This window comes from Myotis myotis, unplaced genomic scaffold, assembly GCF_014108235.1.
Source record: "Myotis myotis isolate mMyoMyo1 unplaced genomic scaffold, mMyoMyo1.p scaffold_m19_p_3, whole genome shotgun sequence".
NCBI lineage: Eukaryota > Metazoa > Chordata > Mammalia > Chiroptera > Vespertilionidae > Myotis > Myotis myotis.
Window position 1 is genome coordinate 72,203,660 of NW_023416335.1, and position 14,535 is coordinate 72,218,194.

The 14,535-nt window shown below is 36.7% G+C and overlaps 1 protein-coding gene across 1 annotated transcript in view; it reads left to right on the top strand.

The window, feature by feature from the left end:
* DIAPH3 (diaphanous related formin 3) overlaps window positions 1–14,535 on the top strand; it is a 558,347-nt gene that overhangs the window by 53,479 nt on the left and 490,333 nt on the right. The window contains exons 3-4 of the mRNA XM_036299517.1: window positions 1,624–1,791; window positions 12,079–12,183. Coding sequence (XP_036155410.1) covers window positions 1,624–1,791; window positions 12,079–12,183 — 273 coding nt within the window. The remainder of the gene's footprint in view (window positions 1–1,623; window positions 1,792–12,078; window positions 12,184–14,535) is intronic.

A 14,535-nucleotide genomic window follows, 5' to 3' on the forward strand; every position in this document is an offset into this window, starting at 1 on the left:
ATGAACAGAACAGAACACAACTCTGACATGGGGCTCAGCACAGCCTATTACTTCTTGATAGTTAGCTCTTAGAGGTTTTGTTGTGTCTTCAGCTCCCTGATGGGTTGAAGTCAAAGCTACTATAATTTTGTAGTTGTTTTGGTTGTTAGGATGAGAACAGTGGAGTTTTGTGACTGTTTCCTAATTCCCACCAGAAGGTGTCATATTAGTACCTTAATGTTTAGGACATGTTTTATGGACCATGTGTGAGTGTGGCACATAGTAGTTTTCCTAGGCATTATCTCCCTTTAGAGATCTAATTTGATAGGTAAGCATTATTATCTTTCCATCCCATTATTTGAAGACATTTTGTTTTGTTACTGAAGTTACTTGTTCTTTAAGTTGAGAATTTTAAGAGTTGCGTTTCTTCAATGGGCTATATTTGTTCTAGTCTTTAGAATCGTCTGTGATGATAAAAATGTTCTCTATGTGCTTAGACTAGCCACATGTGTCTCTGGAGCACTTGATTTGTGGCTTGTGCAACTAAGGAAATGAATTTTTACTTTGCTCTATATTTAAATAGCTTTATGTGGCTAGTGGCTACCTTAATGAATATAGCACAGGTCTATCGTTATACATGTTACAGCAATACAAGTAGCTTCATATACAGTTATGGTGAATAATACACAGAATCATTATACTTTTTTTCAAATTTTGTTTTATTGCTTAAAGTATTACAAAGAGTAGTATACATGTCGCCTATTTCCCCCCCCCCCTCCCCTTGACCTTCCCCTGGCAATCATTATACTTTTAACTATAGTTCTATTCTTAATATCTACTTTAAGACTTTTTGCCTTTTTGATTGTTACCATTTGAAACATTGTATTAGTCCGGGTTCTTTGTGAGAAATAGAATGTATAAAATTCTAAGTAAATGAATAATTAGCTTTGCAAGCTAATATACATTTCAAATATCAGCAAACTATTTGATGGTCTAATTATGGAAGAGGTCCAATTAAAGCCCAAATCCAGTTTTATATCCTGAGGCTTTAGCCACTCAACTCTGTAGTCATTCATGAAGTTCAAATACACACCAGCCTGAATAAAGAGAAATGTGTTTATTAGGCCTATAAGCTATGGAGATATAAGTAGAATTGTTAATTTAAAATTCCTCAATCACAACAACCCACACCTCTCCAGCGTATCGTATGCACTGTGAAGAGGGCTCTGGACAAGGGGGCTGAGGGCCAGGACACTGAGTAATAGTTTGATTGCCAACTACTAAATTAGGTAAATTACCTTTATAAAACTGCTTAGGTTGCTAATCTGTAAAGCAAAGTTCACTGACATTAGAACCTCAATTCTATAATTTTAAGGTTAGAAGGAATCTTTTGTGATTGTCTGATTTCTCTTCTGCTTTTAGACAGAATGGTTACTGTAAACTTCTTACTAGCACACACACATATATAGATAAAAATATATTTAAAAATATATATCTAATCTTAAAGATTGCAGTGCTGAATACCTCCTGATGAAACCGAAATGATAATGTGATTGACCTTGTTTGTTTATTTGTTTTGGGGATTAGATAAATGTAGAGAAGGAAATATTTACATATGTGCCATTTTATTCTTTTTTTTTGTAGTTGGACAGATTTGCCAGCATAAAAATTCCGGGGAGCAAGAAAGAAAGGCCCCCACTTTCCAACCTGAAAACTGCATTTGCAAGCAGTGATTGTTCTTCAGAGGCGATGGAAAACCTTCCGAAGCCACTGTCAGAGAAGGAAGTCTTAGAACTTTTCGAAAAGATGATGGTAAGAATTTTGATTCTTATGAAATGTTTGATGTAAAAGCCTTCACTTTTGGTTATGTTTTAGGAACACTAACATATTTGGACTTGTGTTCCATAGAGCGGTTTCTGATGTCATTTAAGATAGCACTTTAGGCATAGAAAGAGCTTTACGATTACAAAAATAAGACTGTGAAGAAAAATGTCATACCAGTTTTTTGTTTTATACAGGATATATAAAAACATAAATACTTAAAGAATCAAATGACATATTTTTGTCTTGACTAGATCGTCTAAGTGGTCTGTCTGTTTGGGTTCAGTTGCATTTTAGAGTGATGGCCACAGTGCTCTGCTGTGTGCGTTCTTAAGTGTGATGATTTATTGACGTGATTTGTTTTATTTTTTTCTTGGTCCTCAGGATACCCAAGTCCTTATAGTCCTGCCTTTGGTATATCTGTAGATACTTGAACTCACTCATTTTGGAGTGTGCCTGTTCTGGAGGTGACACCTGAGGCCATTAGTGGCCTTCTTCAGTTGTTTTTTTATTTTTAATATATTTTTTTTGTTGATTTCAGAGAGGAAAGGAGAGAGAGAGATAGAAACATCAATGATGAGAGCGAATCATTGATCGGCTTTCTGCATGTCCCCTCCTGGGGATTGAGCCTGCAATCTGGGCATGTGCCTTGACCAGGAATCAAACCATGACCTCCTGGTTCATAGGTCGATGCTCAACCACTGAGCCACACCGTCCAGGTCCAGTTGGTTCTAAATGATGGGGATTCTCTGACAGACTCAACTCCTGGCTTTCAAGCTGGTTGAACTCATTTGACCAACAACCCACATATGTTAAGTATATTCAAATCAAATCATTTACCACAAATGAATGCTAATTTATATAAATAGATTATTTACATATATAGTTTCTACTCACAAGTTGCTTATCTCTTAGGATTCAAAACAAACAATTGAAAAATTAAATGAGTAAAAACTGCTAAAAGGTAGTATTTTTTTTTTTTAAATATATTTTATTGATATTTTTACAGAGAGGAAGGGAGAGGGATAGAGAGCTAGAAACACCAATGAGAGAGAGAGACCTTGATTAGCTGCCTCCTGCACACTCCCCACTGGGAATGTGCCCGTAACCAAGGTACATGCCCTTGACCGGAATCGAACCTGGGACCCTTCAGTCCACAGGCTAACACTCTATTTACTGAGCCAAACCAGTCAGGGCTAGAAGGTAGTATTAACTGATTAAGTTACCTATAAGTTCAGAATAAAAACAAACTACTTTCGTTTTTGAGCTACCTCATTAGCTTCAGGAGAAACCAAAATGGAAAGGAAATCATAGTAGTTTAGGGGAAATTTAGCAGAGAAAAGTGGATTAGAGAAAAGTCTTAACTCAGGACAGGATTAAGATACAGAGGGAAGGGCATTCTTTTGTTTTGGGGAAATAGCAGTGAGCAAAGACAGACATAGGTTTCAAATAGCTCATGATTGGGGGGTGGCAGTGAAAGGTTGGGAAAATTAGACTGGATTATTATTTGTGACAGATTATGAAATGACTGTATGCTATTCTGAGGAGTTGTATATTGTTTCAGCATGATGATTTACTTTGTATATGTCAATTTCACCTATTGGTTTTGACAGCCTTATTTAGTTTAGGGGGAAATTATTGCATTCACCTATTTAGGTTAACATGTAACATGTGCTTGGAATTTGATAAAATGTTCAGCCAGAATCAGCAGGTGTACTCGCCATTATATTGCCTTATTTTCTTTTCATCAACAAATATTTGTGTTCAGTGTTGCTCCTGAACTTTCAGAAGACCCCAGAAGGAAAGACTGCCTAGTTTGTGTCTTCAAGGGATTTTTAATTTGAATTAGAGATTCCTAACTTTTCATTGTTGAACATACGTTTTATTAGTATTGCTTTGTATGGAGCCTAGGCTCGGGAACATCTTACCTATTATGTTAGTTCTTTTTTTTTTTTTTATTTTTTTAAAAATATATTTTATTGATTTTTTTACGGAGAGGAAGGGAGAGAGACAGAGTTAGAAACATCTACAGAGAGTTAGAAACATCGATGGGAGAGAAACATCGATCGGCCGCCTCCTGCACATCTCCCACTGGGGATGTGCCCGCAGCCCAGGTACATGCCCCCGACCGGAATCGAACCTGGGACCCCTCAGTCCGCAGGCCGACGCTCTATCCACTGAGCCAAACCGGTTTCGGCCCTATTATGTTAGTTCTTGAGAAGTGCTGATTTTGGTTTTAGATAAACAAATCTGTATACCTCCTTTCTAACTCTTGTCATCACGAGTTGATATAATTTCAGCTGAGAACAAAAAAACTTAACTTTTGTTGTTGTTGTTAGTCTTTGCCTCTCTTAATGAGGCTTGTGTTAATGTGGCTTGTGTAAAGGTATCTCACTACAAAAGGATTAGGGTGAGGGTTCAAGATGGTAAAGTACTTTTTCTTTCCCCTTATCCCTGTATCATATGTGGAACCACTTACTAAATTATCTGTGAGATTCTGGAAGGGTATGTTTTTGGTTCATGTGTGACTGCCTTGTTAAGATAAACATTTTTTTTTTTCTTTTTGATCATAATTGCTGGTGCCATCTGAGTAAGTAGAGCGAGTAGGCTATTGATATTAGACAGTTGTGGAGGCCACATTTTATCATCACAAACCATCAACTACCTGGAAAGTATTGAATATAGTTTATGGTATTCTGACTGAACATAATTACTTCAGAAGTGTTTTTCTGTTAGTCTTAACCTTCTCCTGCTGAGAGTATCAATTTTAATAGTCTGTGCAGGGCAGATGGCTATTGACATTTCTAAAGTATTTACAGAATAAGTATTTAATAACTGGGCCAGATTGCTTGTTAAATCTTAAGTCTCCGTTGTCAGAAGATCTTTTGCAATCAAATTCACTTTACTAAGCAGAATATTACATTGTTGGTTTCTCAGGGCTGCCCAACGTGCTAATGAATGAGTTTGTCACAACTAAGTACTTTTATGAAAATGAGGAACTCAAAACAACCACATAATCTCAGTGACATTCCATAGTAGACATTTATTTCTTAGGGAAAAAAAGAGGAGTAGCCCGACTTGTGTGGCTCAGTGGTTGAGCGTCGACCTATGAACCAGGAGGTCACAGTTCAATTCCCCGTCAGGGCACATGCTGGGGTTGTGGGCTTGATCCCCATGTGGGGCATGCAGTAGGCAGCTGATCAGTGATTCTCTCTCATCGTTGATATTTCTCTCTCTCCCCTTCCTTTCCTCTCTGAAAGCAATACAAATAATATTTTTTAAAAAGAGGAATAGGTTCTTTCCTTTATGATTCCTTGATCCTATCACAGTACATTGTAGGGAAGATCTGCCGATGATTCTGAAGATGAGGTACATCTTTTTCCTTCTTTAAATATGGATTGATATTACTCTGGTTTTTCAAGGCACCACATTTTTGACAAATTTAAAGCTGTTTCTGTGGAGGATGCAAGATTTAGATCAGGTTTGATTTTTGTCTTGCAGCTTTGGTGGTATTTTTATTAATAAAAATTATTTTGATGAAGCAACAGGCAATAATTTGCCACTTTAACCTTTTTGGCATTTGTGCCTATAGAGGTTTCATACCATTTAAAATTTGCGTCTATATTCTTTGTTTTCACATTGTGCAACTTTAAAGTAATTCTTATTTAACATTATCAAAGGTATTTAAGTAATTTTTACATGAAGTAAAAACTTTGTTTTGAAGAACCTCTTTTCCCTTCTTAAGACAGTCCTTTGAAAGACAGTGTGCTGATTTGATTACTTAATGAGTGTGAAGTACATGTAGTACTTCAACATGGGTACTCATTTCACTTATTTAGGAAATTGATTTACTTGGTCTCTGGGTAATAATTTCAGTGTGCTTTTTTAAAAGTAGTGATGAATTTTTAGTTTTACTTCTTAAGGGCTTTTTCTTCCATTTGTCTTTTGGTGAAAAAAGAAATTTTACCTACAGCCCAGATTGGGTTCTCTATGGATCTAGTTGTGTGAAATAGTTGTGTGGACATTGTTCTATATAAAACTCAGATTTCAGTAGTTACTCTTGAACTTACTGTAGATATGTGTAACTGGTTTTTTGAAAGAGGTGACATTGTAGGTACAAGTCGAAAGTGACTTGTGCATTTCCACCCATTGCCTCTTCAAATCAGCCCTCTCAGCTTATTCTTTTCTGCCCTTGGATGAAATCCCCGGCAGGTCCCAGAGCTTTCTGTTCACTTTCAGGTAACAAAAACCTTAGTTCAATATAAATAACTTAATTTTCATCCTAAAAATGTATCTCTCTTTCCCCCTTTCAAGCCTGCTCCACCTACAGTCTCCAATAGAGGTTGTGAGTTTGGCCTTTTCTCTGTTTCTGCACATTACTTTCTCTACTCTACACTGAATGTTTCCTCTAGGATTAGATTGGAGGTGAGGGGAGGAAGAGCGAGAGTACAGTTGCCGACCTACGGTGTTTGTAACCTGGCATTTTTTGTTGTTCTGGGGTGTTGCACTTCTCATTGCTGCTGTAACAAATTACTGCAGATTTGGTGACTTGAAAATAACACCAGTGTATGTCTCACATGGCCACAAGTCCAGGCCGGCTCACCTTGTTTCTCTAGGTTTTATAAGGCTGAAATTGATGTCTAGTGCCTGGGCTCCTATTGCAGAGGCTTTGGGAAAAATCCTCTTCCAAGTTCATGTTGCCAGAACCTAGTTCCTTGCTGTTGTAAGACTGAGCTCCCAGTTTCCCTGCTGCTGTCACTGGGGGCTGTTTTAGCTCCCAAAGGCTCTCTCCTATCCTTCATGTGGGCCCCTATGTCTCAGATATATCAAATCCATCTCATGCTTCAAATCTCTGACTTTTCTTTCTGTAGCATCTCTTGCCTCCATCTGGAGAAAGTTTTCTGCTTTTAAGCACTCATGTATTAGGTTGGGCACATCCAGATAATCCGGAATAATTTCCCTGGAGATTTTAAAGTTCGTAACCTAATTGTATCCACACAGTCTGTTTTGCCTGACAGATTACAAATGCTGATTCATTGCACCTGTGGTATATTCGTAGCCCCCCTTCTCAGCTTTACCTACAGTTTCCTTGTCACTGGTGACATTTCCTTTGTCTGGCCTTCTGCACCAGGCTTCCATGACCCCATTCCTCTGCTTGGGTCACTTTTTGGATGCAGTACCTCTAAGATGGCCCAGGCCTTCTTCTTCCTTGAGATCCACATCCTATCCGTAGAAAGCTAGTGTGTCCTTTGCTCCTAGCTCCTGTCCTTTATCTTGAACCTTCAGAGTCTGTTCTCTACAAAGAGTAGTTTACTCTGGTGCTTTCTCCCTACAGCTTTTAATTTTTGCAATTGTTTTTTCCTCTAATTCTTAGTGGCTTTCTGATCATCAGATTCTTTTTGAAACATATAACTCCCTCTTTGCATTTCTCTTTCTTTTTTCTTTGTTTATTGATTTGACACACGCACACACACACACATTGATCAGTTGCCTCCCACACATATCCCAACCAGGGATCGAACCTGCAACCTGGGTATGTATCCTGACCAGGAATTGAACCCACCATCTTCTGGAGTAAGGGATGGTGCTCCACCCAGCTGAGCCTCATTGGTCTTGGCTCCTATTTTTCTTTGGGCACCGTGACATTTCTTTCCTTTTCCTCATTTTTTACCTTTCTGGCCAATTCTATCAGTTTACTTTCTAGGTTTCTTCTTCTATCTGTCCTTTTATTTGCTTTCAGTGTTGCCTCTGGCCATCCTGTCTTTTCTTTATGTACTTTTATTCCCTACACACTCCTCCTGGGGGACTGGGTCCCTTTCATGTTGTATAATGTCCCTATATTCTGATACATTGCTGGGCCTTCTACAGAAGAACAGCTACAATCCATGTCTCTAACATTTGCTAAACCTTAACAAACTAGACACTGAACTCTTTATTTTCTCTGCTTTATTGAAATATAGCGGACACAAAACGTTGTGTAAGTTTAAGGCATTCACTGTGATGATTTGACAGACATATATATGTTAAGAATAATATTCACCGAGCCACTGTAAAATGGAATTGGAACTGTCATCCCAGAGGAATTGCCTTGTAAGTCTAAACTCCTCATACCTTTCAAATGTTAAAACAGGGCAAACCAACCTTTGGACTGGGCCTAAACATTGTGTCGAAAACAACTGCAAAAATAACAAGAAAACATATATTATGACTATAGGACTAATGACTACTAGAATAAAAATTAAAAATATTGTTAAGCCCGGCTGGTGTGGCTTGGTGGTTGAGAATCCATGAACCAGGAGGTCACGGTTTGATTCCCCATCAGGGCACATTCCAGGTTGTGGATTCGATCCTCAGTAGGAGGTGTGTCAATAATTCTCTCTCATCATTGATTTTTCTATCTTTCTCCCCCTCTCCCTTCCTCTCTCTGAAATCAATAAAAACATACAAAATAAATATTGTTTAAAATTGGCAGTCACAGTTTTAGCTTATCTGCACCAATAGAAATTCATTCAAATTGGTGCAGCCACTGTGGAAAGTTAAAAATGGAACTATTTTTTATGGCCCAGAGATTCCACTTTTGGGAATATGTCCGAAGAAACCCAAAACACTAATTAGAATATGTGCACCCCTATGTTCCTTGCAGTGTTATTTATAATAGCTAAGATTTGGAAACAGCCCAAGTGCCCATCAGTAGATGAGTGGATAAAAAAGTTGTGGTATATTTACACAGTGGACTACTACTTGGCCATAAAAAGGAAGGAAATCTTGCCTTTTGTGACAGCATAGATGGACCTGGAGAATATTATGTCAAGTGAAATAAGCCAGAGAAAGACAAGTACCATATGATTTCAGTTATATGTGATATCTAATGAACAAATAAACTAACAAAATAGAAACAGACTCATAGATACAGAGGACAGACTTACAGCTGTCAGAGGTGGGGGAAGGTTGGGGGAGGTTGTGTGAAAAAGGTGAAGGGATTAAGCAAAACAAAACAAAACACAAAACCCCAAACAACCAACAACTCAGACACAGACAACAGGATGGTGATTACCAGACAGAAAAGGGTGGTAAAGGGAGGTAGAAGAGAGTAAAGGGGGTATAAATGATGATGGAGGGAGACTTGATTTGGTGAACACACAGTATAATATACAGATGATGTATTATAGAATTGTACACCTGAAACCTATATAATTTTAACCAATGTTACCCCAATAAATCTAATAAAAATTAAAAAAAGTTATTTTACAATCTATGTTGTTAAAGTATTAGTAGAACTTTAACAACAAAAACAATTACTCTTCAGACAGACAGAAACTGAACTTTGATTTGATGACTGCTCATGTTATAGTTTTGAATGAGGTAATATTCAGTTAAATAGCCAACTGTTAAGATTTTTTTCCATTTTAAATAGTAGATATTTATTTCTGAATACTGAAATAAATTTGACCTCATTCAAATTGCTCACCAGGCCTTATACAATTATGTGTTCTATGTATTTTCTGCTCAGTGTTTTCTTGATAGATATTTAATGAATTGTATACATGTAACAATATATTGCTGTATCGAGGTAAACTGCTATTTCAGAGCTGTTTTAAAATCTACAGCTTCAGTGTCATTTTATACCTATTCAGTGTAGTAGGTGTTTCAACGTATGTGTGACTAGCCATGATGCACACTGACCACCAGGGAGCAGATGCTCAACGCACAGGCATGGAAACATGGAACAGACTGATAAATCTCAGAGGGAACGGGGGAGGGGGGAGGTTGGGAAGAGATTAACCAAAGATGTTATATGTATATTAGAGGCTGAGTGCACGGATTGGTGCATCAGTGGGGTCCCTTGGCCTGGCCTGTGGAGATTGGGCCAAAACTGGCAGTCCGACATCCCCTGAGGGGTCCTGGATTGCAAGAGGGTTCAGGCCAGGCTGAGGGACCCCACCGGTGCATGAATCCATGCACCAGTCCTCTAGTAGTGAGTAATTTTTTTTTTTCCATACAGTTTTTTAAATTTTTTTTTTATAGTTTTGAGTAATTTAAAACAGGTTCTCAATGTTCTTAGGCCCCCCCACCCCTTTAGTAATAATTATTCCCTAACATCTCCATTCCTTCTTTTCCAGTGAAAATCTTTATAGAGAGCTTATATTATCTATACTTACAATTTAGAAAAACAATATAACATCTCACCATACTGTATAATAAAACAATATTATTTCAATATAAACAATGGGCCATTACTACTCAAGAAGGTTCAACACAGTCACACTCTTGAATACCTATGCACAACTATTGGTAAAGCTAAAAAAAAAAAAAGAAGAAGAAGAAAAAAGAAAACACTCTAAAAAAGTATGACTGTAGAGACTATAATTTATAAAGTAGTAGTTCGATTCTTGGAAAAACCCAGTGTATATTAAGACCACAATAAGAAATATTTAATATGTAGCAATTTACATATGAATTCCAGTTTACATCTAATTCCATTGAATTATAGTTTAGGCTTAGATAATTATGATTCACTCTTTCTCTTTTTATTTTATTATTTTTTATATAATATATATGTACATATGTATATTTATTGACTTCAGAGAGGAAGAGAGAGAGAAGCATCAATGAGAGAGAATCATTGATTAGTGGTCTCCTGCATACCCCATACTAGGGACCGAGCCTGCAATCAGGGCATGTGACCTCCTGGTTCATAGGTCAATGCTCAACCACTGAGCCACCCAGCGGGATTTGGCTTCTTTTTTAAAACTTCTCCACTCTTTTTCTCCCCCTACCTCTCTCTCCTCTCTCTTTTTTTAAGGTATGTGCACCTATCTGTCTTTGGGAAACAGGACTTTTTTTGTTGTTATTTATTTATTTTATTATGTAGGACTAGCCCGTGTGTTGCAGAAAGTCCAGCACACCTTCCCCCTGCAAATCTTGGTAGTATCACCTCAGTCACAGTGGCAACCAGATGGCCCAGACATTTTCCAAATGCATCCAAAACAGTGTTAAAGATTGTTGAGAATCACTGGCTTAGAGGGAAAAAAAGGAAACGAAACAAACCATTATTCACATAATAGGATATTACTAATTAGAACAGCCAAGAGAGACGTTACTAACTACTACCTTTTATTGGAGTGTCAAATGGAACAGCTTATAAGATCCTAAATATTTATATCAAGGTGCAATGAAGGGAATTTTGACTTAAGTGCTTGAACAGTTTGGTAGCCAAAAACTGAGTCAGCTAACGGCAGAAACTACAGTGTCTGATGAACTGTAGCACCCTCTAAAACTTGGAAGACATTTAACTTGCTGGGCTCCTTAGGTGATCCAGCGTTCTGAATTTTATGGTCTCATTTCTAAGTGGATATGGCATTTGTATACATTCAGGTGTTTTACATTGCATATCACAACATCCCAAGGTTAAGATCAGGAGGAAATCTGAACTGCCCTTCTCCTTCAGCCTCTTCTGTCTTAAGCTCCTTTTCTATGCCAGAACAACCTCTTACTTTAGCAACTTAATTGATAGATACTGGTAACAATTCTTATATATATGTGAATATATGTGACTTGTATTTTTTTTTTAGTGAGGTATTGGCCTGTAGCAACATCTAGGTCACTTAAATCCTTGTTTTGAATGGTGCTTGATCAATGTTAGATTTTTAGGTGGTAACCTCTTTTTATATGTGTAATTTTTATATAATTTAGCACATTGATTAAAGTTAAGCAGTTAATGAGTATTTCAGATGTGATGGAGAAGAGAATTAAAACTATAGAATGCTTCACTTATCTGGGGGAATCAGTACTAGGTATTTGATAATAGTTGCTTATAGTTATCAGAGTCTGTAACGTGGTTGGCTTATTTACTTTTTAATTTTTATGATACATGGAGCGGCTCTTTCAATATGGTATGAGATAGCTTCAGGTACAGTTGTAAAAAATACACACACATACGTTGAAATTGTTAATCCTAAATATTACTGACTTTATGAAAGGCAGATATCTTCAACTGTCTAATTATCTATAGTGATGTGAATGTAATTTTACTAGCCTGATGTGAATTTGAAAAGCTGTTTTGGTAAGTGTTTTACTTCTGAAGATGATCTAGAATACTTTCTTCTCTGTACCTCAGCTCTTTTTCTCTCTCTCTTCTCCAGGCAGAACTACACGTAAATCATTCCAAAACAATTAATGCTGCTTTAGTCACAAATTATTGATTTTTCCATTCATAGTGTATGTAGAGTGGCTGCTCTACTTAGATTCTAAAATGAGGCTTTTAATTGTGTTTTCCAGGAAGATATGAATTTAAATGAAGATAAGAAGGCACCATTGCGGGAAAAGGACTTCAGTATCAAAAAAGAAATGGTGATGCAGTACATTAATACTGCTTCGAAGACAGTAAGTAAAACTGTCAAGTGGAAAAATACTGCTGAAACACGTGATAGTATGAAAAACAGTGCATTTGTCTAATGAAGTGCGTAAGTTTGTGGGAAACTGGAACCAGAGGGCTTTGAATGTATAATTAAAGGCACAAGAACTACAAGATTGTTTACTTTAAAAGTAGTTCTCATCTTATAATTTTTAAACTGCTTTTGTATTTCAGCCACTCACATTGCTAAGAAACACTGTGATTAGTTGATTTATTTACTGTAAGACAACTTTTCTTAAGAGTGAATTAATATGTTTATTGACTTTATGTCACTTGTAAATTGAGGTAATATTTGTATTATAGAACAGTGAGACTGTTTTACTCTAACTGGTTAAATCTGGATATATTACAGTGGCTTGGAGGCATATCTTTAATGTGAGTTTTCCTATGGAGAAAGTAATCTTGTAGCAGATTATAAATGTAGACATAGAAAGGAGCATTGAGCATTCACTTGGCTATTAGTTCTAAGAAAGATGAAATATGTGGGTGGAAGTAATGAGTAAATGTCTAAGAAACCATGACTGGCACACAGAATCAATTACATTTATTTCATGGACCAAAAATTGAGCTTGACCAGTCATATAAAAATTGTAAATAAATAGGTTAGATGAAAAATATAAAATGGAAGCTAATGAAGCAATCAGTAGAAAGACTGTAGGAATGATTTTGGCTGAAATTAAGATAGAATTGGATTAGGGAGAAATGACATACTGGAGTCTCACTGGATACTTTAATTTAAGGCCAGGTTAAATGAATATGAGTTACTTATACCTTAACTCCATTTATTTGCTAGACCAGTCAGTGACTCTCTGGTATTTCTTTTTGAAGGAAGACTCAAATGATGTTTAATTTTTAAACGTGTCTCCTGTTCTGGCAGGCTGATATTTAGTTGTAGGAATCACTGAGTGCTGTGACTTCAGCTCTTTATATAGATGGGCTCTGTACCTGCTATTGTAATATAATATTGTCTTCGTCTTTTAATGATACTTGGACATCACACATTAGCATTAGGAACCAGAGCTCTTATGTTTTAGATCAATTTATTTATTCTCTGTTTCATCTTACTGTACCTCTCTGGTCCTTAATTTCCTCATTCATAAGCTGGAACTAATATCCACATGGTTTGTTGTTAGAATTAAATTGTTTATTCCAAGGTTAAAACAAAACATTCTATTATTATTATTTTTGATCCTCACTGGAGGATACGCTTATTTATTTTTCTTTCCTTTTTAAAAAAATTGATTTTAGAGGGAGGAAGGCAGGGAGAGAGAGACATCGATGTCAGAACATTGATGGTTTGCCTTTTGTAAGTGCCCCCACCAGGGATCGAACTTGAAACCTAGGTTTGTGCCTTGACTGAGAATGGAACCAGCAACCTTTCCATATATGGGACTATGCTCCAACCAACAGACCCACACCGGCCAGGACTTTTTTTAAACCCTCACCTGAGGATTTTTTTTTTTTTAATTTAATTGATTGAGAGAAAGAGAGATGTGTGAGAGAAACATTGATCCCTTGTCTCCTGCATATGCCCCAACTAGGAATCTAACCTTCTGTCTTTTGGCGCATGGGATGATACTCCAACCATCTGAGCCACCCAGCCAGGCAACATAACGGATTTTATAACCGGTGGCTGCCTCTGTGGTAGCAGTGGTGTTAGTAGCAATTGTTTGTTGTTTCCTTTTTCTTTGTGATTTGCTTATTGTTTGTGCAGTTGAAATTATTATACCATAATTAAAAATGTAAGTAAATGTACATCAGTAAAATACAATTTTACTATTAGTGAGTCTATATTTCTAAGACATTCATTTGTTCATCCATCTCATTTATTAAGTTTCTATATGTCAGACACTATTTTAGGCACTGGAGGTAGAGCACCAAAATAATCTATCATGTATCTTATGGAGCAACATAGGACAACACAGAAAGGCATGAAATAGGTGAAATGTGATGTGGAAGAAATAGCAAAGGTTGGGGTAGAGGTGGTAAAACTGTTTTATATAGAATAATCAGGGAAGAGTACCCTGTTTGGGAATTTTAATCCAACAAGCATGAATTCACTTAATATAATTACAAGAGATACAATATTAGAACTGGTTTAGAAAATCTTGTGTTTTAATTCTTGAATTTCAAGTTATAAACAGACTTTTTAATGGAGAACAAACCATTTTGAACTTCATTATAGTGGGCCTCTTTCAGTTTGCATTCACTGATGTTAAACTTTAATCCTCTAATCATTTTGGACTAAGGTTGGAACTTATTTACCAGAATTAGTTAATTAGATTATCAGGATTGAAATAGATTAGTTATCTAACGTGTGA